The sequence below is a fragment of the Xiphophorus maculatus genome, chromosome 7, assembly GCF_002775205.1.
Source record: "Xiphophorus maculatus strain JP 163 A chromosome 7, X_maculatus-5.0-male, whole genome shotgun sequence".
NCBI lineage: Eukaryota > Metazoa > Chordata > Actinopteri > Cyprinodontiformes > Poeciliidae > Xiphophorus > Xiphophorus maculatus.
In genome coordinates, this window is record NC_036449.1 from 10841169 (window position 1) to 10868746 (window position 27578).

The 27578-nt window shown below is 43.7% G+C and overlaps 1 protein-coding gene across 2 annotated transcripts in view; it reads left to right on the top strand.

Annotated features, from left to right (window-relative positions):
- The window catches only part of LOC111609197 (cyclic AMP receptor-like protein A), a 73593-nt gene that overhangs the window by 28201 nt on the left and 17814 nt on the right, over nt 1-27578 (top strand). For both annotated transcript variants that reach the window (XM_023336221.1, XM_023336222.1), the window contains 2 exons: nt 3339-3386; nt 10504-10586. In XM_023336221.1, the coding sequence (XP_023191989.1) occupies nt 3339-3386; nt 10504-10586 (131 nt within the window). The remainder of the gene's footprint in view (nt 1-3338; nt 3387-10503; nt 10587-27578) is intronic.

Here is a 27578-nt window from a genome sequence, read left to right on the forward strand (position 1 = left end):
CATACTTTGTCACAAAGTGAAACAATGTTAACCATTTATGGCCTTATTTATTTTTTACGTTGTCATATTAGGGATGAGGTTTTCCTGAACTTTGCTTTAAAACAAAAATGAATAGCTGTCAAGTCTATGCTTAGGATTTGTTATTGAAGAAAATCAACGTCTCTCTTGTCTTTTTCTGACAAGGAAGTTTTCATTTTTAGGCATTTTAAACTCGCTCGGGTCGGTTTGGTAACCAGTTCATGAACTAATTTATCTCCTTGTTGATCTGCTCTACAATTTGGCTTGAAGGTCCGTGTAACTTTCCATGTTAATGGTGCAGCAGGAACCCGGAGGCAGCGTTATACAAATTGCACGTAACTACCATTACCCAATCTAACAAAACACCACTGAACATGAAGCTAATGGACGAACAGCGTTGCTTTTTGTTTTGCTTTTAATTTATTTTCTTGTCGATTCCCGTCAACCAAACACAAAAGAAAAGTAAAAGAGAAGCAGGCTGAAACCTCATAAGCTTCGCAGCGGCCTTTTATTATGAATGCCCGCATTCCTTCTTCAGGCGGCGGTGGAGTGAGAGAGATCTCGCAGATAGCCAGGTAGCAGGGCGACGACAACAGAGAGCGACAGCAGGTAGCTGAGGGGCAGGGGGAAGGAAAAGAGGCTACGCAGCCCTTTATCATGGCTGTGATAACGAGGAGGGAATGAATGTAGCTGAACGCGGCTGCAGCTCATAACTCATTCAGCTCACAGCGTTCAGCTATCGCTCCCTCTTCCTCTCGTCTCCGCATCTGTCTTCCACCTTCCTCATTTCCTTTTTTTTTTGCATTCATATGTCTCTCTCGCTCTCTCTCTTTCTCTCTCTCTGACTGTACTCCCACATGTTCTCTCTGTCTTCCCCCCCTCTCTCCTTTCCTTCCACCGTTTTGCTTTCTCTGTCATATTTATGAAGAGCTCAAGCCTTATTTTTTTTCAGCTGGAGGCTGTCTCACTTGAAAGAATTTCACAGGCTTTGAAAGCGGGGTAGGTGGCGACTCGCCGCTAGAAAAGGATAAAGCAGAAGAGAGCCGGGATGCTCGCCGGACACGGAAGTTCTCGCACTTTCCAGACGGAAAAGATAAGGGAGATGGGCGGACTTAAAAGACCGTGCAGATCACTGGTTTACTGGTTTTTGGAAAATCTTGGATGTGATGCTGCGTGACTGTGTGAGGCTGTTCTAACTAGCCTCACACAGTTAGAGGTTTTTTTTAAGCTAATGAGTCATTTCTGGCCACGCAAACACAGAGGTCTGGGAACATGGTGGCATGTTTGTAGAAAGATGCGATTTGCTCATTTGGTTTTAAAACTATCCATACCCCTATTTGTAACTTTTTTCACATCTTAAGCTTGAATTTATTTTTATTCAGACTTTCTGCGCTAGATAAGCAAGAACAAATTATCTTTTGAGTGATGTTCAATGTTAGTTTTTCACTACATTTTGCTGCAATTTTTTGCTGACAGAGCTGCAAAACAATCAATCAATTTTATTTATGAAGCACCTTTCATACTTAAAGCAACTCAACGGGCTGTACAGATCAATAAAAACAAACCCACAAAACAAACAATTATCCACCACACCCCCAACATGGAAAAACACAGAAACATACAGAACTGTATGGAAAATGCATAAACTGAGCGGAAATTATGTTTTCTACCAATATTGTCCTGTATTTAGCTCCATGCCCACAGCATAATGCTGCCACCACCATTTTTCTACGGCAGCATGGTGTGTTCAAGTTCTATTCCACCACACATTGCAGTTCACTTTGTGACATGGAAAATATATATATTTTTCTTTCAATAATCATTGTTTCAATAAAGCTCCACAGAGCTATTACTCTGTGGAGCAATAGCTGTCTACGTATACAAGCGCAAAATTTCACGTACACGAGTTGCAACGGTCACGTGGGTGGACGAGGTGCTACTAGCGAGTGTTGCCTCATCGCAGAAGCTACATAGGAAATGAATGGAGAGGGATCGACGTTGCCTAAGCGCAAATTTATTACCATTTGGCAGGATGACTGTCATTATAGGCACTGGCTCGCTTTGGTTGCCGATCCATACGAGGCCAGGTGGATTCTGTGCAAACAAAATCTTTTAAGCTGGGCATTAATGAGGCTAAGGCAGAGAGTCATTTCCAGTGTTGAAAGGACAAAACCTTATATTTTAATTTTTGTCTGTTTTAAATTTCATTCAAGTTGGCATTTAAAAGTTTTTAAAAGTCTTAAATATTACTTTCTGAAATCCGCACATCGCCTGTTTAATACATTGAGTTTTGGCATTATGTGTGAAAATATAAAAAAGGAATAGTGGGTGTGATTACTTTTGCAGAGGACCGTAGCTGAAGTTCCCACCTTCTGACTGCAGCTAAAGCGTGTTTGCACTCAGGAGACCTGGCCGCGGCTTAATGATATTGCCACTTATTATCAGCATTTGTTGATTTTGATGGATGGTGCTGCTCAGCTGGACAACAGAGGGCTGCTGTGGAACAGCTTCAGTCTAATGGCCAAATGGCTGCCCCTCCACACACACCCTGCTCCACCATTCCCCACAAACATTCCACAGTCACACACACACAGATTTACAATGACAATCACGTCAGCACGGAGAAACCATGGCAACATTGAGTTAATAAATAGCAGAACAGAGGAGCTTTTAGTGCATACTGCTCATGCTGCCGTTTTTGTGTATGCGCACGAAGACCTCGAGTTTCATCTTGGGTTAGATAAACCCTCTGACTTCCAGTTTCCTCCCCTCCCCCCCCTCGCCATCTCAACCATTACAAATCCCAGTCTTGTGCGCGCCGTCTTTATGTGTCGCACGCACGTTCCTGTTAACATTTTCCCCCGCATTCTCTCCAGAGAGGAAGAGCCAGGAGCATTCCCACGTTCCTAGCCGAGATCTCACATCTGCAGTGTTTGCCCCCCCCCCCCCCCCCCCCCCCCCCCATCCCTCCTTTTTTAAAAATATTCTTGTTTCCCTTTGCCCCCTCTCTGCCTTGTTTTCCTCTTCCCTTGTTATAGCGTGTGTGTGCGCTGGAGCTGATCCGTTTTAGTGAGATGCTGGGAGCTGTTTAAGTGCTCCCCTCTGCCTCTAAGCTCCGCGCTCTGCTGTGAATTGGGCAATTTGGCAGGGCCGCGCGAGAGGGCGGAGGGATTTTGCATCGCCGTGATATTTGTTCCAGCTTGTCACCACAGGCACTGACCTCTAAACATTCCTCTCTAGAAAGAAAATCGCAGAATTCCCTGCATTTCCCCCCCATTGCCCCCCACTAATAATTCTCTCTTACTATTGTGCGTCCACAGATGCAGTCCTGGCGGGGAACCTTCAACCCCGAGCGCGAGAGACGAAAGGTAACTCTCCGGCCGCCGCATTTCTCAACACGCAATTATGCGCGCGCGCCGATCGTGAGGATTACAGATTCTGCAGGATTAGTGCTCACCCTGCTCACTGGTGCAGGTGTCAAGCACGGCAGGGAGCAATTTGACCCCTTGACATTATACCCCTGGGAGTGCTTGTGCATGTGCTTATGCACGTGTAGTCGCGCTCGAAACGAGACCCTTCGGGGAAATGCCAGGGATCAGAGGTGCACAGCTTGTAGGAGGGGCACGTAAATTACGCTAAGTTACATCAGATAGAGCACGGCAAAATGGGAAACAGAAATGAAATACTGGTCTGCGGTTTTTTCAGCGGTGAGTTGGTGTAAGTGGTAGAATTTAACGCAACAGGACAGCTCCAGAAAGAAAGCAGGAACTGATTAATGATTTTAAATATTTTGTATTAAAACAGTTGCCTCCCCCTTTGTACAAAGTAAAAATCCTGCATAGTCTTAAGAATTTTTGGAAAAGTATACAATTAGGTCAAAGTATGTCACAGGCCTGAGTTGTTCAGAAAATTAATGTTGAGTATAAAATATACTCAACATTTTACACTCTTGCTTTGCTGATGATATTGGCATGTTTAAGATGGTGACATTGCAAACTAGTGCAATATATAATTACAGAAATGCTAAAAATGCATTTGGAAATCTTTCATTTGTATTTGTAAAAATGTTGTCATTTTGAGATGGGGAAACCCTGCAAAATGGTTGTGGAACACTGAAACACAGGAATAGTTTAACAATACTTTTTGTATCCAGTTACGTTGACCCAATTTAAAACTCTTTTTCTGCCAGAATAAGTCCTAAAGTTTTTAAAATGCATCATGAAAAGCTGCATTTCATTTGATATTTACAGTGGTGTTAATTCTCAACTTGTTCCCTTGCTGTAGAAGCTGTTCTCCAGAAAAAAAACCCTCAAAATCAGGGATTTTTCACTCATTTTCACTTCAAGCCACATCAAGATCATGAATGGCCTCAAAGGGCCGGTTATAGCGACACGTGTTGATAAAACCACCTATCAACAAACTGTTAAAATATTCATAAATAGCTGTCTCTACATTTGATGAGTACTTTCTTGATATTAAATAATAGTAAACCTCTTTTCATATTTGGCTGCAAACAGATAAAAACTGCTTCAATTTGATTGATCAAATAATATTTAAGCGCACAACTATTTAGTCCAGAGGGCCACGCAAAAACTTACGGTGGGCCGGATTTGGCCCCCCGTCCTTTACTTTGACACATCTTCAGATGATGTGTTATTCAAAAGACAGAACGGAAATGTTTACTTTTAACACCTACTCCGAGAAAGGCATCTTCCACCAGCAGTGTAAAGCAAAACAGAGGCTTACGTAAAGTTAGCAGCATAAAAGCAACCCTCCGCTCCTGTTCTTCCTGTCGTCTCCACCCTGCGGAACCAGGTGTGCAGTTGAGGTTAGGGGTTAAGGTTATGTAGATGCTGCCCCTAAGTGGCAGGGATAATTACTGCACAATGAACTGGCGTAACCCTCACGGCATCCTGTGCACGTGTGTGTTTGTGACAGCAGCAGCACACACTCCTCCTCATGTGGGCTAATTGCTATGTGTAGCACAGAGTGTAAATAAGTCAGCAGCGGTTTTTATCACACTCTTTCCTCGTATTTCTCCTTCCCAGTCGCTTCCCTCATTTCCATCTTTTTTCCCCCCCCCTCCCTGCCTTTTGCTTTGCGCTCTCTCTCTCTCTCTCTTTCTCTCTCTACCTCTCTCTCTCCCTCCCTCATCTACCCCCTTCCCCTCCCTTGCCGTCTGTCTATCTCAGTCTTGTACTCATACGCAGCATGAATAAAGCAGCGAGCCAGGTTCATGGCCATGAATATTTATGAGAGTTTATGCGCGCGCTGCGATGCTTTAAAACAACAACAACAGCCTCCCAGATTGCTCTTGCCATGCCAGCGAGCTGCGGTTCATGTGTGTCACGAGTGTGTAGCAGCAGGTGTAAACTACAGAAAGCGATTCCTGCAGGTTGTCTAAAGACCGCCGGCTCTGGGTCGTGTTGCCGCCGCCGCCCCCACCCTCCCCCCACCCCGCTCTCTAGCGCTTGCACACGTCGCTTCCTGAGTTTGTCATTCTTTATTCCTCTCCCTGGCACCTCGTGGCACCCTCTCTTTCCCTCTTGCTGTCTACGGACGTGCGTCTGTGCAGAGTGATGACGTACATTACTGATGCTGGCAGCTGTCAGGGCCATAAGTCAGATGGTTGTGACCTATCTCTGTATGTGTGTGTGTGTGTGTGTGTGTGTGTGTGTCTATGTCTGGAGCCGTTTGTCGGCAGTCGGGCTTAAAGATATATTCACACACACACACACAAGCGCCACGAGGTCTCGCAGCAGCACAGGTCACGGAGAGCATATTCTAAAGGAGGTTTTTAAGTCATCAAACCACAGACACACACACACACGCGCGGACGCACACACCTTTAAGCACATTTGCACACGCAGCAGCTCGGTCCCGTCGGGTAGCAACAAAACTGGCTGTGCAAACAGCGAGCCGCTTGTTCTCCGTCTTCTTGAGGCGTTTGTTTACAAATCCACACAAGCTTTGCCTTGAGTAATAACGTGATGTGTCTGTGCATCTGTGTGTGTGTGTGTGCGTGGGGTTGGGCGTGTGTGTGTGTGTGCTCCTACATCCCTAACCTTGTATCCCACTGAGCTTTAGCCCTGCATGAGTGCCTCCTCATTAATCCACTTAGTTTTGATTTTATTTGTCTCCGACAGCACAGGTCTGTGTGAGCAAGGTGCAGTCAGCCTCTCAGAGGTGCAGGCCTGGTGAGAAGTTTACATGCCTCGTCTTCGGGGTTGGGACTGGGGGGAGCGACATTGCTTTCATTTTGAGCTTTTAAAGAAGAATTTGAACTGTTTTAGTTTTCGGGGTGGAATTATTGTACAACCCCAGACTTCGGTGATTGAAAAAGAAGAAATGAGTGCACAGGTTTGAACTTTTTTATGAATTTTCTCTACTCCACACACACACGCACACCCACGCACACACACACACACACACACCCCTAGAAGCTCAAATATTCATAAACAGGCTTTTCAATACTTTGATAAAAATCATTCATAAGGTTCAGATCATTGTAGAAGCCTTATCCCTTCCAAAACCAAGGTTGATGTGATTCTTTTCTTTTTCTTTTTCTTTTTCTTTTTGGGCGATGTTCAAGCTTCAGCCATCTACTTGAGTTAATCAGGAAGTTGACTTGTTTGGCAATAGTTTTCCACCTCTTTCATCCTTGCGTTGTCTGTACATAATAATAGATCAATACCGCTTGCAGCGAAGGAAACCCTCAGCATGATGCTGTCGCTACCGTTCTTGACAGATGGAAGGTTTTCAAAGCTAACAACACTGTTCCACCAACACATCAGGGAAGTCGCAATACGTATTTGTGAAAAGGACTTTTGCAATACAACATTACTTCCCACATCACTTTTTATATTGTTTCACAAAAGAATCCGTTCATCTTGATTGATGGAATATTCGTACCGCTAAAACTCCACTCCAGGTTTTCCAGGTTACTCACAACAGCTCACCGCATTGCATGCTCCTAGCATAAACAAGAAAAGCTTATCACAATTGCAGTATGCTAAAAACTGAACAAGGAAGTCCGTCTCACTCGCATCTCAAAATGTTTATCTTGTGTCATAAAACTTTGTGGTTTAACTGTGCTAGTGGCTCAGTTGAAGTGACTACAAAAGAGACGACTGAACTGCAGATGTGTGGAAAGCGTCTTTGCTGGAAAGAGGTGGAACGGAGGCGGGAGTTGATATTTTTCGAAAGATTTTTCAAAATAAAATATGCCACAGACCGCAGTTAATACGAGGACCTTGACAGATGAGTGAAGTTGCCGTAAGCCGCAGAGGAGAGAAAGAAAAGTGTTAGCCACTTCCTAGCCAAAGTGTCCGCTTTACAAATGCAACTTTTCGACACCAGATTTTGTCTCGAAAGGACAGTGGCACCAAAACTAGGTTTTGGATGGCTAAAGAAGGCTAATATTAAGCTTCTAGAATGGCCCTAACTATAAGACATCGTGGACTAGGCCTAAAAGCAAGTCCATGTCCAAGAAACCAACCAGTTTAATGGAGCTTTACCATGTGATCAAATATCGAACATGAATCATTGTTAAATTTATACAAAACGCAAGTTGCATAACTTTTCAAAGTGATAAGAAAGTAAATACCTGTGGCGGTCTGCCACTCCTCCTTGTATGTCTAATTTTTCGAGATTGGAGAAAAACAGTCAATTCAAAGTCTACCTTGAAAAGTCTAAAATTAATATATTTATGCCTACACTGACTTCTCATGTATCTTCTCCCAGTTTTACCACTGCCCAGTTGGCATCTTGATGACTTTAGCTGTCATCAAGGAAAAGGAAAAATATTTCTTTTTCCATGTTGGAAATATGAACATATTGTCATAATTTTTTCTGTGAAAAAAATAACATTTTATTATAATTCTTTTTCAATAACATCCTTATTTTGTAGAATTGGGTAAGTTGGTGTTAATTGAGTTCAGATCAATGCTACCTAAAATGTAAAAGTTGCAGGCAGGAGTTTTCAAGAATGCGTTGCATGCTCTAACCCACGTCACATAAATACGACTAATCCCTTTAGTGATTATTCATGAGTAGTCGAAGCAACGTTGCCCTATAAAAAAAAAATCTGAATATTTTAAGAGTTTCCCAGTGAAAATCCTTAAAACGCCGCCGAATCGGATTGCACCTTCAGTAAACCCGACGCGGTTATTTTTAGAGGCAGCTTGTTGTGAGGCGAGCGTCAGCCGAGGCGATGGGGTGATTGCTGTGGGTGGCGGCGGTGGTGGGAGGCAGCGGGGGGGAGGGGCGGCTCGCGATAACTGTCTGTAATCTAGTGAGTGTCATTAACGTTGGGAGCGCTGCGCCCGCGCCGCATAATTACGGTTTCATTCCCCCTCTGCCTCCCGAGCTGTGCAAGGGGCCTCTGACACCGGAGGACTGTGATTAAAAACACGAGGCACTTCACCCGCACTCTTCCTCCTCCTCCTCCTCCTCCTCCTCCTCCTCCTCCTGCCAGTCTACATCCTGTTCTGTTGCTCGCTGAAATTCCTCCTTGTTGGAGATTACCTGGCTTGATCCGGTCGTTAGAGCGTTTTGTTTTTCCAGTTTTTTTTTTCTTCTTTGCGTCCTTCCCTTTTTCCCGCGGTGTGACTCATGCAGTGACACATGAAGTTAGGACGACAATAGGCAGATCTTACCATGACCACTGATGCCAGAGAGTCCCATAATAACAGACACTAATAGGGCTAAAACTAGCGTCTGCCTTCGGGTCGTGCTGTTACAGACAGTGATGCAGAAATACGACCGACTTCCTCTCCGTTGATCGTAAGCAGGCGACGTTTGTGTGTACGCGCACACACGGGTATAAGATAAAATACCACCAGATTTTCATTTGAATTGTTTAAAAATGCCTGCGTTAAAGCTTGCATGCCTCAGGGTCTTTCTGGTGAGTAATTAATTTCCAGCATGTGGGGGTAGAGACCGGAGCTCGTGGGCCTGCCTCCTGGCTCCTAGCGTCGGTGTGTGTGTGTGTGTGTGTGTATGTATGTGTCTCTGTGTGTGTTACAGAGAAAAATAAAAGGGAGGGAGACTTTGCGCTGCCTCGGATGCTGCATCCGAGCCTGGAGGAGGGAGAGGGGGGAGAGGAGAGAAAAAAAAAACAGCACAGCGCAGAAAATCGATCCAGGGGCCGCTCTTTTCAGCCTCTTCCGGATGCGAGAGTCCTCCTCTCCCGGGAATTAGATAACGGCTTGTAAAAGCTCTCCAGCACCGAGCTCTTTCCACCCTCCTCGACTTTTAGCTGCTGCTGCATCTTTCTGTCTTCCTGCCTGTTCGTCCGCAATATTGCCTTCGCCTCCCCTCCTTCGCACAACTGCAAAGTATTAGCCTCTGGTTTAATTGGAATTCCCGTTTCTTTCTCATAACTTGTGTGGATATTGTGTATTATCTGCAGCTTAATATTTTATTAGGTTCTAATTGGCCTTTGTTGCCTGCCTCTGTGCTGTGATCTGCCCGTTAAGGCACTAACTACGGGTGCTTGTGTGATTATCAGCCTCCTCGCGAAGGTATTCTTTTTTCTCTCCACATTGCGACCACAAACCTCGGTGTACATAATTACGATCTGGAAGGAAAAAAAGATAGATGATTTTCAAAGAATTAAAAAAAAAAAGGTTTTCTAAAGAGTTGTTGTGTGTTAATACTTTTGTAGAACCACTTGGCTGCACTCGTATTTTACGTCTGTACCAAAACTCTACCTCCACAAAACATTTGTTTTACAAAATCACTCAAGCCCAGTCAGTTTGGATGTGGGTGTTCTGCAAATAGTATTTTCAAGTAGGTTTCTACTTTGACTGGACCATTTCTAATAAGCTTTGATTTAAACCGTTCCATTGAACTTCCTGCTACAAGGTGACCTTGCAAACATTTATCGAGTCTTTCCAGCTTCTATCATATATCCTTTGAGTATTGCCCTGTATTAAGTCACGTCTACGTCTCCATGAACCGACTATTGTGCTCGTTCCTGCTTCCACGTTTCCTGCTAAAGAAAATGACCCCCACAGCATGATGCTGCCAGGTAGCCTAGTAGTTTTAATTTTGGTCTTGTGTTATTCCACATGTATGTTGCGTTCCCTGCTTGGGGTAAACTCTACACAAAATTTATTTTATTTATTAGTACTTTAAACCTTTCCCCAACCGTTTTCCTGACCTGTCTGCTGTGTTTCTTGGCCTTCATGATGCTGCTTATTCTCTAGTGTTCTCTTACAAACCTCTGACAAACATCACCCGAGGCCAAGTTACACAGTAGTGGACTTTTTTCTCCATACAGGTGTTTTATGAACGCAATTTGTTGCACTGGATCTCATTTAGGGCTGTTGGAGGAAAGGGGGTTTGAAAACAAACGCATGCCAGCCTTTTCACATTTTTATTTGTGAAAAAAAAAATGTTTAGGGGTGGGAACTCTTTTGCAAAAAGTGTTTCTCTGCTCAGTGAAGTTAACCACAGTTTTATTTTTTATTTCTCCTCCAGGTTTCCCTAGCCGAGGAGATCAAGCCGCTGAAGTGGTATCCGTCCGTTTACCTGCTGGTGTCCACCTTCCCGCTGGTTAACAGGTAGCTGCTTGGCCTCACCTGGCCGCCATATAAACCCTGTTGTTTGATTCGCTTTGTTCCGCTCATCCTATCTCCTCCTCCGCTGCCTTAGCATATCTCGTCCTTTGTTCTCCCTTATCTGAGCTCTCACAAAGACTTTGCAGTACGAGCACTATAAAGGAAGTTGTCGCGTGTGTGTGTGAGATGGAGGAAGAAAGCATTTTATTGCCTTTTTTATAAAACGGGAGTTTCATCAGCTGAGGTGAGGTCCGGTAAATGATACCCCCCCTAGCCCCCCCTTCCCACCACAGCACCATTATCACTCTTTCACCCGCTTCCCTTCCTGTCCTCCAGCTCTCCCTCCCCACCTTCCCTCACCGAGCCGGTGTGATTGACAGGTCAGGGTTACTAAGTGATTAGCTGTAGCGGCTCTGCTTGTCGCCACAGCCATGTAGGCGGAGACACAGGTCAATTACAGGGTCAACGTCTTTCAAAGGCTCGGCTCAAACACTACCCCCCTCCCCCCTACACGCACCCTCCCTCTTTCGCCCCCTTTACCCTTCCTCTCTCGCCGTTCACCTCTCCATCTATTCCACTCGTTCCTCCTCCCTGGCTGTTGGCTGATGAAGATGACAAACGGCATCCTGTGTTAACCTCCCTGCTCTCCTTCCTCTCTCCCTCTTTTACGCTCTAAAAGTCTGTTATAGCCCCCATATTTTTACTCCTCCTCGCTCGGGCTTTCCATCTTTCTGCCTCTATGTTTTTATGTCACCCCCACCACCACCACCTCCTTCCTTCTCCTCCTGCACTTTTCCACACAAAGCCCCTCTCTCCCTCTCCTGAGCAAATATGCTCTCGCTCGGCTCCGCTCTGCCTTCCTCCAGAGAATGAACGAGGGGAAAACAGGAATGAATTGCTCTCTCGTCGTCGTCATCCTCCTCCTCCTCCTCCCTTGGTTCAGCAGCAGCAGCGGTGGCAGCAGCAGCGCTGGCTGTATATATCTCCGGCTCCTATTAATTTGTTAGCCCCCCGCCCCTCATCCTCCCCACCCCTCCTCCCCCCCTCGTCTCCCCGGCTCATATCCTCTTCCACCTCCTCGCCTCTTTTCCACCGTCTCTCCCTGCTTTTCCTTCCCTCCCCTCGGCTGAGTGCCGGAGTGTGTAAAGTGTTTGTCACGGTGCCGTGCCGATGTCGCTGTGCTCTCGCTTCCGCTCCGCCTCGGCTCCGCGTGTGTTGTGCTGCGCGTGCGCGTAAAGTGGGTGGCTGGTTTTCTGTGTCGAGGCGAATGTGCTGTTGCTGCGGAGCGCGCGGCGTGTTTGTCCGCTTCAACTCGAGAGTGTGTGTGCGCCGCTTATTTTCCCCGCTGCTTGTGTCTGCCTGCGAGCTCTTCTCCACGCGCCCGCGAGCATGTGTGGGTGTGTGTGTGTGTGTGTGCGTCTGAGTGAGGGATTATTTCTATCTGAGCTCCAAAGCCTCCTAAACAGGGCTTAGAGAGACGGCCCAGGGCAGCAGCAGCTAAAGCCGGCGGGTAGAGCAGAGCTCTCTCTTTCTCGCTCTGCTCTGCGCCCCCTGTCTCGATGCCATTTCTGCCTGCCCTGATCCATCGGCAGGCACTCCCACACACACGCCCACGCACCCCCCGCACACACACACGCACACACACACTCTTGTTTTGGCCCTCATCTGCTGCCACACTCGCAAACACACGCATACATAGTCAGACGCCACACACAATTTTAATCTGTTCCAAATGCTCACTGGTAAATGTGTTAATTCGACACCAGCTGTTGCGAATTGAAATGGGAAAGCGCTCCTGCTTTTTTTTTTTTCCCTCACACATGCATGGACGAGCCATTATACATCATTTTACCTTACACATCTCTCTCTCTCTTTTTCTCTCTTTCTCTCTCTCTCTCTCTCTCTCTTTCTCCCTTCTCGCACTTACTTGCCCTCATTTGGCAACGCAAAAGTAGCACCAGACACCCACATCTTCTCACTTCTGCCTCCTTCTTATCCTCCCCTTTCTCCTTCGGCGTCTTTCTCCTACTCTCTCTTGCTCTCCAGCCTGGCTCGGCTTCTTTCTCTCTCTCGATCCGTGTGTGCGTGTGTGTGTGTGGTAGCACTGCCCGGGCACGACTAGAGTTTTCACAGTCTGCTTCTCACATCGCCTCCCCTGTGTGCTTTACGGTGTGGGTGTGTGTTTGTTTACAAGGCTTGTCTAGATTCCTACTGTGCGTGCTTGTACGCTTGTTTGCATAAATAAGCCCTCTCCTCGGAACCTGGCTGCTGATTTCAGAGCGGCGTGGTGGCTCCATGTGCGGCTCCTAGTCTTCTGCGAGGCCTTTTTGCTCCATTTGTGGCGTGCGGAGGCCCGGTCGAGGTTCTCTGTGGGATAAACTTTAGGAAAAGTAGCACGCTTTCACGGGATTTACTCAAAAAGTTCAAACGAAATGGAAAACATGGAGTGACAGTTCTGGGAACGAGTTTTTACCCCTTTACGGATTTTGTCTGTTTTTACTTTTGTGTCGCCCTAAAATGTTTCGGGTCATCAAACTAATTTCAATATGAAACAAAGACAACCTGAGTAAAAACTAAATGCAGTTTTTAAACTAATCAAGTGAAATGAGATACACAAACCAACCTGGTCTTGAGTGAAAATGTAACTACCCCTTAAACCTCAGCCACTTGAATTAAGCATTAGCAATATTTGGCAAAGTTGTTGTAATCACTGCAGAGGACTTTTGACCCTTTCTTCTTAGAAGAGTTAGTTTAAATCAGCCTTATGTCACAGAGTCCCAACTTTAACTAGGTCAATCCAAGACCATTTTGCCATTCAAAGGTGGAGTTTCAGATAAATTCATTTTATTTTACTAAGAAAGTACATCTAAAGAAACCCTGCTCAAAGTGCCATCAAGTAGGGACAGATGAAACGGATAATAACAATAATAATTAAAAAGTAAAAGAAAGTAAGAAAAAGACTAAATTAAAATGCTAACAAAGTGGTGTAGCTGTTGCAATACAGGTTTTCTTGATATCATTTATCCTCAATTTAAATCAAAGACAAAATCTGCTGTTGAGCTACTCATAGGATGGTCTGAAGAAAAAGTTGGAACCCTGAAGTTGCGTTCTCTCTACTCATCTAAGCTGTCTTACTGGTTAAAAAAGGAAAAAAAAAAAGAAAAAAAATCTTGGGATGCAAATATTTCAGTTTAATCGATTAGTTTTGATCATTAGGTCACGAACATTCAGATTGGATTCTCAATGTGAGACTGAAGACACTTTGTCAAGTCTAAAGCGAAAGCAAAGGAAGAAGCAAACATCAGACTTTCTGTGTGTAGGCAGGTGCTGAAGTCAGCCTGCTCACTTGAGGGAAATTTTGCATCATTCTTCTGCACACTTAAAATTCGTCATGTAAAAAAAAAAAAACCCAGCAGCTTCATACTAGTAACCGACCCAGACCTCGCCTAAACAACCCCTCTCTTGTGAACGAGCAGGAATAAAGCCTGGCCCCACATCCACCGCCTGCTTTTTCTCCTTTTTCTGAGGGCTTGTCTTCTAGTCTTTCTCTGATGTTGTTGTTTTTTTTTTTTTCCTTTCCGTCTGAGCTCGATGCCTTTGAGCAATCAGAGTTACGTGCCCAAAGGAGGGTGCTTCAGCGTGGATAAATTGGCCCTGGCGGCAGAGCTTGAACCGGTGATGCGTCTCTAACCTTGAGTTCACCCTGTCACCCCAGGAGGTAGCTTGCATCCTCCTAGTTATTCTTGGTTTCCCTCGATGCTGCCTGTGGGTTTCGTGGTGTCTGTAGACCTATACGTGCTTGCAGGGGATTTTTTATTTTTTTTTGGTATGGGCTGCCTACAGCGTCAAAGCCTAACCCCCCTTCCTTTCTGCCTTTCTCTAGAGGAGATCTGATTTCCCTGCTCCGGGCGAGCAGCGAGTACAAGACAAAGTGTGCGTTCATCTGTGTGTGCTTCGACGCGCGCCGCACGCTCGTGAGTTCGCGCGCACAAACAATCCGGGCCAGGCAGACCTTCCACATCCCCGTTCTGCGCTTTGAAAAACGAGGGAGGAAATCTCAGAGCAGCAGTTATTATTCATCCCTCAAAGAGAACGGGGAAGAGTGGGAGGTGGAGGGGGGAGGGGGGTGGATGGAGGGAGAAAGACAGAAAGAGAGAGCCAAAGAGGAGGGCTGAAGAAGGGGTGTGTGTGTGTGGTGGGGGGGATACATTAACTCTTATCTCACTGTATTTGGCGTTCTGCATCCCAGGATGAGCTCCCTTTCTCTTTCTCTCGCTCTTTTGCGTTCCTTCCTTTCGACAGTCCCTTCCTTCCGTTGCTTGCCTCTGCGCCTTGGAGTGTCTCGCATTCAGAGCGGCTGGATGTGTGCTCGCGCCTCTGTGTCTGTGTAGGCTGGTGTGTGGTTTGCTCTGCCTACCCTACTGTCTTTTTGTGGTGTTTTCTCAGCTTCAGCAAGTAAACGGAAGCTGAAAGGCAAAATGCAGGGTTCGCACTCGCATCTTTGAGAATGTCAGGACTCTCTGGTTTTTACTGCTTTGAAATTACATTTACAGATTTGGGCGAATCTTGTTGACGACCCTTCTAAAAATGTGTAAAAAGTCTTTTAAAAAAAAAGCCTCTTCAACAGCAGCAGCATTACGTGATAATGGAAATTACAGATAAATCCAACCTTTAAGTCGCCTGCGTTTATTCAGTGGAAAATTCTTACATTGAAACAATAATTTCTGACAAAATTCCTCTACTTTGTACCCCTCTTGTTAACACTTTATTGTTGAAACCCCCCCGAAGCCAAGAGGATAGCAAGTATTCTTTGCTTATAACCTTTCACTGGGCCGCAGCATGCAGAGAGAGGGATATACTCTTTCTTGATCAGCCAGAGTCCTGGTTAATAACCATGGAAGAACATTGATTTTTGTCATTTCTGTTTTGTTTTGGATTGTTATTCTGCTCAAAAACATAAATCGTAGCGTATTTTCAGTCTTGTATTAAAGGCCACCAGATTTTCATACATGATTCTTTATATTTAAGGTTCCTAGAGCCACAGCATCATAGATCCCCCGCCGTACTTAACAATATGCATGAGGTTTCTTAAGGCCTTTTCTGAAGCACCAATGTCCATGCTCTAAATCAGTGTGGTCAGGAACGGCTCCGCTTTGTCAGTGTTCTGATCATCTGTGCTACCTTGTCAGATTTTGGGGTGGAGAGACAAGTTAGTCGGCAGTAAGGGTTTAACTAAATGAAGGCCTTACCATGTCCTCAGGTGCCCCAAATCAACAATCACTGTTGCAAAGATAAGGTAAATGCTCAACCTAACCACCCCTTCTTAAGATGGTTTCCCAAAGTGATTCCCAAAACAAGATCTTTCCACTCCCTTCCAATTTTACTGCACCCTGTGTGCAATTCAATACAATACTTCCCTATTAAAATCCAGTGGGTGACTTCTAAACGGTGCAAACAACAAAACATGAAATTTTGTTGTTGAAAACCGATTGACCAAATGCATAGAAGGATAAATCTTATGGAGATTGATACACAATTAGACAAACATTCCTCACTTACAATGATGGCAACAATAGACCAACCAAAAGGAGTGCGACAATAAAACCAAATGCATCATTTACAAAATTATCTCACACAAAAAACATAGCAGCCAATAATTAGAACCAGACAAGAAATGTTGTCGCTACAACACAAATGGTCACACACCAAAGGTGGTCCAATATTATATTAATAAGGCAACTAAATATTCAATAACCAACACGTTTGGAGGCCTTAGACCCGCGGACGTCGCGGGTTCGACTCCCGGTCCCTACGACCTCTGCCGTATGTCCTCCTTCAAAAAATGGCGCCGGCTCAGCTGGCTGCCTGCAGACACAGCTCCTGTCGTGTGCTGTAACTGCGAAATAATTTCCCTGCTGGGATGAATAAAGTAAAAATTATTATTATTATTAAAACATGGAGAGATCACCATCTACTACCACATTTAAAACCATTGCTTCTACACAACCAACACTAAAAGTGGGCTGACCTCTTCCCAACACCAAAAGACTCATCACAGACACAAGGCCGGCGCTCTTCATATTGGCACATTTAAACACACATGGTGTATAATAAACTGCTTTACATCTTGAATTTTACCATGACTTTAAAGGATGGTCACAAATTATTTCTTTTTCAAACTGCAATGATAAAGAATTGCATGATTCCTTTCAAATTCAGTTGACTCAGGAAACAACTAAAGCCAAGAGAATTCCCACAAACTGCCTCACAAGATCTGACTAAAGCTCATCCTTGGTCTTGAGAGGTCGGGTAAGCTTAACATGATGGTAGAACATGCCCGTCAATGGAGACTTGTTGACCCGTATGAAGCCACACTTTGATGCAGTCATATTTGGTGGAGTTTCTTTTCTTTTTTTTTTACCTTCTTTACCAACACACTTCTGTACGCAGTGACACATTAAACCTAGGTTGTTCTCCATCGTAGTAGCTAGTAGCTGGTTGGTCCTTTTAATAATTCTTGACTTTCTCTTCCAGAAAGCAAAAGGATAGTAAAATTTAAGAAGAATCTTCATTTACAGGTAATGTATAGGACATGTTTGGAGCACAAAGAAGCATTATTTTGTGTTACAAAAAAATTTTTTTAGCATTGTATTTTTCTTCCTACTGGATGAACGTCTTGACAAGCCTTGAAGTAGATTTTAGTGTTTTCGAGTATATAAAAAATAGCTCCCAGACTTTACATCTTACTCAATTATGGAAAAAAATTTGGAATATATGTAGATATTAGTTTTTTCAGTCGATTAAAAAATGTTCAGATTAATCACACCCTAGCGCTGTTATTGATCACTATTAATCACCATGCTTAACTTTGTAAGCCTGATAGGTACAAAAAAGTTGTCTTTTACAATATTTTATTGTTTCAAAACAAACATTTCAGTTTTCCAGGTTTTTATGTACCGGACAGTTTAAAAGAAGCCATTTTTTGTTTCAAACATATTTTAGAAATGTTAACTATAAATTGACTGGTGCTTTGGACTGTGCTTATTCAACATTGCAATAAGTAGGCGACAAACTACCGTAGTTTTATCCAAACGTCCACTGCAGTTTTTTAAGCAAAATTTGCCACTGAGCACACCAGTCTGACTCTCCTCATTCATCTTTTCACTTGTATTTTCGACTCTCCAAAGCTGACCGCAGTACAAGACCATATTGCTGTGTAGCCCCTACAGGAGAAACGCTTTTATAATGCGATTAATGTGCATTATGTAACATTAAAGCGTTAAACTATTTTGATTAATCGCATGCATTAATGTTAACATCCCTAATAAATATTTATTTATTTATAGATTTTTCATATGTATAAAATCTTGAATAATCCAGGCCAGAGTTTTTCTCATACTGATCTTAATATGTTCACATGCTTAAAAACAGGGACATAACCCTTTAGCATGTCATAAAACTCAATTATTGGTTAAGTATCCACAGTCTTATTAAAACTGGAAAATTCTGGACTTTCAGAAACCCTGAATTTGGGCAAATGAAAGGTCTAATTAAGGGGTTTCCAGCAAAATCAGGCGTTAATGTGGTTGTATTCTACAGCAGTTGGAATATTAAAACACCCCGCTGATCATCAGGTTGGATATTTCTATTATTTTCTTATTAACACACATTCTGTAAATCCAAGTGTGTGGTGTCGCACGTCATGCTCTTTAAGCAGCCAGCTGCACCAAGCCGCATACGGCTGTGGGGCCCAGCTGATATTTGGCGGATATGTGACAACACCTCCTGTGTGCGCCTGAGCGAACGCACTTGTATATTAAATCTCAGGCAGCGCGATCGCTCCACAATCCGTCTTCAGACGGACGGGTGAACCTGCAGGCAGCACTGTGTGAGGTGCACACACACACACCGACTGGGCTGGAGGGAAGATGTAGGCTGCAATTTAAATGTATTTGCGAGCATGCGGGCGATTTTTGTGCAGACACCAATGACCAAAAACTGTAAACAAATGTAGATTTGTATTTAAATCAAAGCATTTAAGCTGGGATTGGTTATAAACTGATGTTCCAAACTGATGACTTGAATTGGGCTGTTTTGTATTTTTTGATAAACACCATTTGTATCTATTGACCTTGATGCATTAAATTACATGTCAAAATTCATAAATAAAAATTGAAAGATAACAAAAGCATTTAAACTGTAATCTGGCCAATAGTTAGGAAATTAGTGTAAATTAAAACATGCGCAGAGGTGCATAAGGCAGCGGCATTGGTATACCTGCACGTAAATTCAAAATTAGATGGTAAAAAAACGAAAATCTTCCCCGCACACGCATTCACAACCAAACACAAACAGGCGCGCACCCGCCCAGCTCCCCCTCCTCCTGCTCTTTCAGGCACGTCTTTAAATATTCATCACTCTGGCTGCTCTGAGAGTGCCGTAAACGCTGCCTCACACTCCAGGGAATCGCTAAAGCCTACTCTATCATCTGCTCTCCCTCCCTACCCTCTGTCTCTCTCTTTCTCTGACACACACATACACACGCATACACTCACTTTTAGCCGCAGCCGCTCACAAGGATAAACCCATGTGCGGAAACACTCGAAGGCACCGTCGGTGGCGTCAGCAGGCGCACGGCCGCATGCACGAAACAGTGAGACGCTTTCTCAGAGGCCGACGACGGACAGATTTTGTGTTTGTGCGAACGAGTGTGTTTACTGGCTCCCAGTGCCGCGAGTTGAGCGGTGTTGTGTTCCAGGAAACAGGATGTCTCTTTGTTTGGGTTTTATTCTGGTGGTGAGCGCTGGCTGCTTTCGTCCCCCAGGGTCTCCGTGTGCTTCCATCCGCCATTGCTGTGCGTCTGTGCCCATGCAGGTGTGCCTGTTGGCGTGTTTCTGCGTCATTTTTTTTTTTTCTAAACAATCTGCGAAATGTTCACACATGACACTGACGAGAAATAGAAATGCACAAAGTGCCTTTGTAGGTCTGTCTGGAAAGGGATTCACGCCCTCAGTTGTTTCCCCCATGCTGACCTCATGATCAAAGTATGATCAAAGTAAATGATATACTGTAGATATAGATCCGTTTATTTAAATGTCATTTCACGCGACATAAGGAAGTTTCTCTTGTCCAGGATTGAAGCAGATTAGTGTTTTTTTTTTTTTTCCCACACTTTTGGGTGGCTGATCACATGCTCTTAGTTAACAAAGGAAAGCTTGTCTTGAGGGGCCAGCAGACAACAACTCAACCATCTAAAGAGAGGCAATAAACTGGACGATCAAATTATTTTCGGTTGCAACATTGGGTCATAGTGGTTATTCACAGCTGATAACTCGTATGAGCGGAGCTGTATCTTGTTTCTGGATCTTGGTCATGTTTTATGTTGTTTTGAAAATCAGTTCTTTTCTGTCTCAGTAAGTTGCCTTTAGCGTGCCATTAAAGCTTTTTGATGTGTTTAGCTGACAGCAAGATAATGGGGAAAAAACAGCCTTTGGTTAGGAGGAGTCAGATGAGAAGTTGCACGTTGAGTGAAAACTGGCAAAAACTGGCCCACAGAATGAACATGAACAATACTTCATTAATATACAAATATAACAATTTATTTCTCTATGAATAGCAGGGTTACAGTGTGTGAGTACTTAACGTCTTATTGCATTGCACAATACGTTATATCCAAATCCACTCTAAATTGCTGCAGAAATGTTAAAACTCAGCCGGCTGACAACAGTGTGATTCCCTACAACATGGCACCCCCGCTGGACCGCAACCTGCAAAAAGCTGAAATTCACACAAACTTCAGACCCCCTCCAAAGACGCTTATAACTGATTATTTTAACAGTTCAAACACCAAGCATACCTTAATACGCATTGATGCGCAGAGTGGAAACCGTCTTGGCACAACCGCTGAAGCTAACATCCTGATTTCCACTCTAGGGAGTGGAAATCAGGATGTCCAGTCGGCGCCAAGGAAAATGAATGGTCCTCCTGGATTGGCTGCTTTGCAAATGCCAGCCAATAGTGTGTCAAGTAGCATTGCATCTAGGTATTTCAGCTTCCAAAGTACATTATCGTTTAAATAATTTAGATACGCTTTATGAAAAAAGTCTGCATATAGGGAAATTTTTCGCAAATAATTTGTAGATGTGTTCCACAGAAGAATCAGCGAATAGATGAGACGGTGAACACTGAACCACAAATAGGTGGCGACCCATTGTACAGGATTTGTGAGAAGTTTACATGCATTGTTTGCAATTAATGAAGTCAAAGGTCGCAGTTTTTGTTTTCCTCAAAGAGTCTACAGTTTTTGCGAGCTGAGCCCTAAATGGTTGCGTTGAGGATTAGTAGCCTACATATATGGGAGCGCCTGATTTATTACATCAACACCTAGCAGCCCAAATCATCACGTAAACACGATGCAAAAAAGGGCTGAACATGTCTTTTTATGCACTGCCTAGCTTTTGCTATATCTAAGTAAGCCATTGTTGTTTGCGGGAAAGGCTAATGACTGTGCTGAAAAAGAAAAAATTATGTTAGAAAAATATCAAGATAAAAGCACTCTGGTTGAATCACCTGCGGTGCTTTGGCAAGGCTTACCTTTTTAAAGTTGCTTTTCTTCCTTTGTTTTCATGTGTAAAATGCAGAATGTTGCATGTACAAATGCATTTGCACTACAGGCTCATATTTAAATTGAGATTTGGCGATCATTTTTAAAAACTCTAAAGTTATGTCTTAGGGATTAGATAGCCAACGATTCATCAGAACAGTGAGTAAGAGCTCATATACCCATGCCCGCTATTTTCTTATCTTTATTAGAAATGCAGCAGTACAGCTATTTTATTGACTTTTACCATGTTTTAGTAATGTTTTCTTAACACTTGTAATAAAAAGGTATATGATCAAGAGAAAAATGGAAAATGGTTTCACAAAAAATATGAGCCACACCAGACGAATCTGTAGCCTAGCACTTCTTTAGCCATGCTTAACGTTGCCGTCTTTTGAATTATGATGAAATTGTTGTCGCTATTTTGCCCTACTGGTACGGCATTGGTATCGCAGCATTCTTGCACTTGGAAGAAGCGCTGATGCTTTGGTGTAGAAATTTTTGAATATGTGTCTTGGAGTGTAAAGGTGCTTTGGCTGCAATTTGTGTTTGGTCATTTATTTCCTTATGTCGGTGCCTGTTGACAATTAATCTTATGCTATTAAAAAGCCTTTTTTCTTTTTTCATTTTAATTAGGGATGCACCGATGTGACAATTCCACCGATGTGATATTAATATGGCAGATAACCAATATTTACAGATAGTAAATATTTTTCCCTACCCTTTTAACACCAAAAACCTACTAACATTTCAGCAACAAGAACTGCCTTGTTGCTGAAATGTGCTCTGCAAATAAACTTGATTGATTGCATCTCTGCTTCATTTAAACATTACCCAAATGAATACCACATGACCAAACCTCTCTCCTCCTTAAACATACACAAACAGCAATAATATGGAAATAAATACCGGTTATTAACATCAGCACATTTTTACTTGTCGGGCCGTTACCTATATGTATTTTTAAAAAGACTAACGTCGGCCAAACCAGATGTTAATTCTGGTATATCGTGCTTCCCTACTTTTAAGTGGTTTAAGTAATAATGCATTTGCGGGTTTAGCAGCAGAATTACATATGTACCTTGCATCTACATTTCTCATTTTGTTCGGTGAAGTTTACGGATTGGATGAAGAAGTCTGGAAGAAACGTGCTTATTGGCAATTAAAAAATAAACTTCTTTAGCAGAAAGGAGCCTCAGTGATGTGTGAAAGTACCATTCACTCTCACAACAGCCTGGCACCTGCTCTTCATTCTGGTTGCCAGCTTGGTCATGCACCACTATGGGATGGTAGCCCCATTCCTCAACCAGCATGTACCACAATTCAGCCAAAGTCACCCGGTACAAACAGCACAACCACGTTGTGCCTAGAAGCTAGAGGTATTCAATGGGGCCGCACATTCAAATAATGGAGGGCATCTCTGTGAAATCTTGCTCTGTCGGTGCAATCGACATCCTGAAGGAGTGGAGACACGGGATTGCAGGTTACGGAATCTTATCTTATCTCTCTGCAGTGAGATTCTCTTTAATGAAGCCAAGCCATTTTATTCCCAGCGAGTTGCAGCGCCACATCATCATCACTACCTACACCAAAAGTTGTGTGAAATTGGCAGAGAGGATTTGGCAGGTCTGTCATGGGTGGAAGGCATAGTCAACTCTGCTGCCCACAGATGCAGCTTTTTTATAAATGAAGGACCATATAAGGTGAGAGAAACAGAGTCTCCAACATGTGCGATTTATTGCAACAAGTTGTGAAATCTGTTTAAAGACCCAACTAGGCTTTAGGTTAGTTTACTATTTTGTTTCAGAATTCAAACCTCTAACTTTTGTGTCCGACAGGTTTTATAGCTGTGTCTCGCCTATAACTTAGACAGAAACCAGTAACTTTTGTCACCAGTATCCCTCGTACTTGGAGAAAAGTTCAGAGAGGTCATCAGCAGAATAACTGCAGACAGCACGAGGGGCTCTCTGTCAGAAAATGAGGAAGTAAAAGGCAGTCAGTCTCGAGAGGAGGAAGTGCAATCGAGTTCAGGATGACTTCTCTGTCTGGCTGCCCTTCCACGCTTCAGGAAGGAGTTGTCCTCCGAGCCGATCAAGTGCCGTTCGCACACCGCTCCGAGGATGTTCGGCACAACAATTAGAGGCAGGCGAAAAGGTGAACTCTGTCAGAGAGGGGGGGAGGCAAATTGATGGCTTGGGTAGTGGTACGGACTGAATGGCAAGGTGGGATATTGGAGGAGATCGGGAGAGGTGGCAAATGAGGGATTTAGCGCAGACTCTGGAGGGCGCCGAGAGACGCTTTCAAAGAGTGACTGACAGCATGATAGATGGCGGGTCTGAATAAGTGAGCGAGGCGCGGAGATGCCGTGCGAGTGCTAATGATTGACTGCGCGCGTACAGTCGGTGGCAGGCCGTCGCTACGGAGAGCGGCATAGCGCTCGTGCGCTCCTGCGTGTTTATGATCCCTGCATGTGTGTGTTTATTATGGTTGACCATTTGCTCCTGATATTGTATACACAATACCATCCCTGTTGCGAAAGCCGCCCAACTCCGGCACGCACGCAAACCTTGTCAGGCCTTGGACACACACACATACGCACACACACACACGCATGCACAGCAGGCTCAGCCAGGCATCGCCCGCAGCCACACTCTCCTTCCCACCGCTGCCTCCCTCATTCATCTTTCATTAGCCTGGCTCACACAGGAGAAACAGCCTGCCTCCCCCCCTCCTTCACCGCACGCCTCCACTCTTCTCATCTAACCTCTTTGCCTTTCTTTCCCCTTCTTGTTTTATCCCCGGTTTTCCCGCTTGTTTGTCTTGCAGCCTCCTATTTTGGAAATCCGTCTTCCTTTGCTCAACCTCACCCCTTCACCTCTTAGCCTTGCTCCTACTCATTTTCACTTCTTCATCACGCTCTCTTCTTCTTCTTTCCTGTGCCGTGCTGTTTTCCCTGACACTCTTCTCCCCCTCTCTCGCTCGCTCCCTCTCTCTCTCTCTCGCCTGCTCTCTTTTTTCCTTTCATTTTGCTCTCCGTCTCTCCCTCGATGGAGGGGAAAAGGCTCTTCGCCTCTAATTGCGGCTGTTCCGTTGCCATGGCGCGTGTTGCTCAGCGCTGCGAGGTGCTGTCTGAGTGGTGTGTGTATGTGTGTGTGCGCACGGCAGGCAGATGATTGCTTGCTGCCAGCTCTCGTTTCCCGGACGCCGATCGTGTTTCTTTGCGGCAGCAGGGAAAAAAAGAGAGAGAGAGGGAGAGAGAGACGCCAGAAATAGCCCCCCTTCACACAGACCCAGTCACTCTCCTCGCTGCGCTGTCAGATACTCACACATGCAGAGGGACGCACACACACGCAAGCACATACACATACACAGCGTTTCCTCTCTTTTCTGATATTTTCCATGCATGCGATCCAGGTTATGCCGTGTGCAGACACCTTCTAGCACACACACGTGCACGCGCCAACACACGCACACTCACACAGGCATTAATGCGTGTTTAGTTCTGTTTGCACACGTCCAACTTCCTCTGCCTGACGGTGAGTGTGAGTGTGTGTGTGCTTCCTTCGTCTCTCCGGAGGTTCTGTGGGGACTCTGATTTATTTCACCTTTAATGGGAAGTGAAATGAATGTGAGCAGCAGCTGGTCTGGTCCTCGGAGATACCGCGGTACGCTAACCCAGAAAACAAGCAGCGTAGCTCTGAAATGGCCCTCACTCTGACAAGCGGCAACACACGCCACTCTACGCTCCATTGGCTGCACTGTTGGTTTTATTTAAAGCCGTGCGCAGACACTCCGTTAACACCCTTACCCGGATTGACGGAAAAGCTGTGGGCTCTCTTTAACAGGTGTATCTCCAATCTCTGCCCATCCAACTTTTTGGGTTTTGCTTTCTCCACTCACAACTTTTTATAAGGGGAGTTGTTGGGAGGTAAACGGAGACAGATTAATAGCAAATAAACCTTGAAACCTCGACGCCGTAAAAGAGGATAAGGGAGGATTATAAGCAGATTTGTGGACGAATCGCTCTAATCATCTGCTGTTCTGTTCTCCCGCAGTTGTCGAAAGGTTTTAAGGGAAAGAACAAGAAGAAGAAGAAGAAGAAAAGCTTCTTCTTGCTAAGCTTAGTTTTACAGTTAGAGTGCCTCTTATTTTTGATTTAAAAAGAAAATACTAAGCTTTTTATACCCCCCTCCCCCACTTCATCAGATTGCTTTATAGATGTTGTTGGCAAAGTTGCAGGGCCCAAAATCCTCAATAAATAGTGCTTGTGTTTTGCAGAGAAGACCTTGGGCTTGAACTAACTCAAGTGCATTACTTTACTTAACATTTCAGTGAAACCTTTTGGCATAATACGTCTCTGTTGGTTTGGTTAACGTGCTTTAAATAATGAGGAAAAAAAAATACGGTGTGACAACATTACCAACAAGTCGAAGCTTGTTGGTAACATTTAGGTTTGATCTTGTGTTGGAAATATTTATCCACTACTCTTTTAAACAGTCTCAAAATAAATGCAATTATGAGGATTGTTGTCTGTAACACACTTCAGAAGAACTTGCAGATTTTAGTTCTGGACTTTGGTAGATTATTTATATAGCCTTTATAACTTTGATGTTCTCTCGGAGAAGCCATTTTTTGTTCATCTGGATGTGCTTGGAGTGCTTTCTCTACTGAAATATGAATTCCTTTCTTCCCAAAACTGGAAGTGTTCACAATTTCATCCACTTTTGAGGAAAAATACCAATTGCAGCTGAGTGAAAGGAACCCCAGACAATGACACTGCCACCAACATGTTTCTCTGAACATGTGGTTGTTGTTGTTTTTCTTAGAGCTATTTGTGCCAAATGTTTTTGGAGTTGTGGACCAAAAGTAAAACACATTCAAGATTTTGATGTTGTTTTCCTGGTAAAATACTGTACCTGCCAGAAATGTCTTTATCTCTTCCCGTGGATTTTTTTTCTACCCTTGCCCTGACCCAGTTTTTAAAACTATGAGATTGCTTTATTCCTTTGGATCCTATGACTTTAGCTGAAGTTTTGTAATGTATGGAAAGTTGTACTTGGATAGCTGAACAGGAGATTCTTTAGTCACAACGTAGTTTAGCAACCAGGTTGTTAAACCTTATTTTTGCCCCAAAACAGATTTGATTCTCATCTAAGATGTGCAGCAAATGTCACTGCATATTTTAGGTAAGATTTCAAAAAGATTTATTTTTATCTCATTTTATCAGGGGTGTTTACACTTTGTAAACTGCCATATGTTGCATCCATGTGTTGCGTAATCAAAATAATTTGAAGTTCTTCTGATCCTATCAACTTTGAGGCTGACAAACAAATGAACTGCAAATTAAAATGTAGAAACTGCGCAGTTTTATGACGTTTGTGGAAAAATGTTTACATGACTGTGCTTTTGTCCTATGCAGTCATTCATTCATGTTAGAAAAGCTTCTGACTAATTGTCCTAACAGACGAGAGCCTCTACCACCTATAAGTACAGAATATTACGCACTGATAAAAGCTCTGCAGAGGCTCCTTTTATGTGACAAGAAAAGCTCTTTTCAGAGGAAAGCTCAGAATTGCCCTTTCCAGTAACTTGCCATGTTTTGTACGCATGTTATTGTGAATATTATCAATTTTGGCAAATTTCCAACTTGCTTATTTCAACTTTTGTGTGACATAATTGCATTTTCTACCATTTTTAAAAACAATTTTCACAATTAACAGTGAGCTTTAATATCTCATCCTTCCGCATTTTGTCTTATCTGTGCCATTGGTGAAAGTAAAGGTTGATCTATTTGATGAATTGTACTGCGATGTTTCCAATTTTGCATCATGAGAGTAAATGGCGTTAACATAAGACTAGTTTTTATTGCTTCAAGTCTCTTAGGATAGACTTGACTTGGGATTTCTAATATTAAGTTAAATATTTTAATTTGATTAATTATTTGAATAAGCCTTTGAGATTTTAACCCGTCAAAAACACACATGCGCACAGTTCCACACATGCACCATGCACACACTGTACACTCCCACACAGAAAAAAAAGAATAAGTGTAAGCCATTCACACATTTAATAATTTGTTTATTTTTTCCATTACTCATGCAGCGCTAATTATTGTAGCTCAAAATATGGCAGTACAACAACAAACTAATCTAGCTAATCTTGGCAAAAGTACAGATTGTTTCTTCTTACTCTTTCTTATCTCACCTTGTATGATTTTATTCAAGATTATAAGGGGAAAAAAATCACACTTTTGGTGGAACTTCAAGGACTGTCCCAGTGATTGAAGTTTGTGTGCCTCTTCTGACGGGTTCCTGTTTTGAATAGTTTGCATGCTTTAGGATGAAAGGTGTAGAATTCAGTAAGAACCTTTTTGCAAGGCATTATTTGTTTTTTAA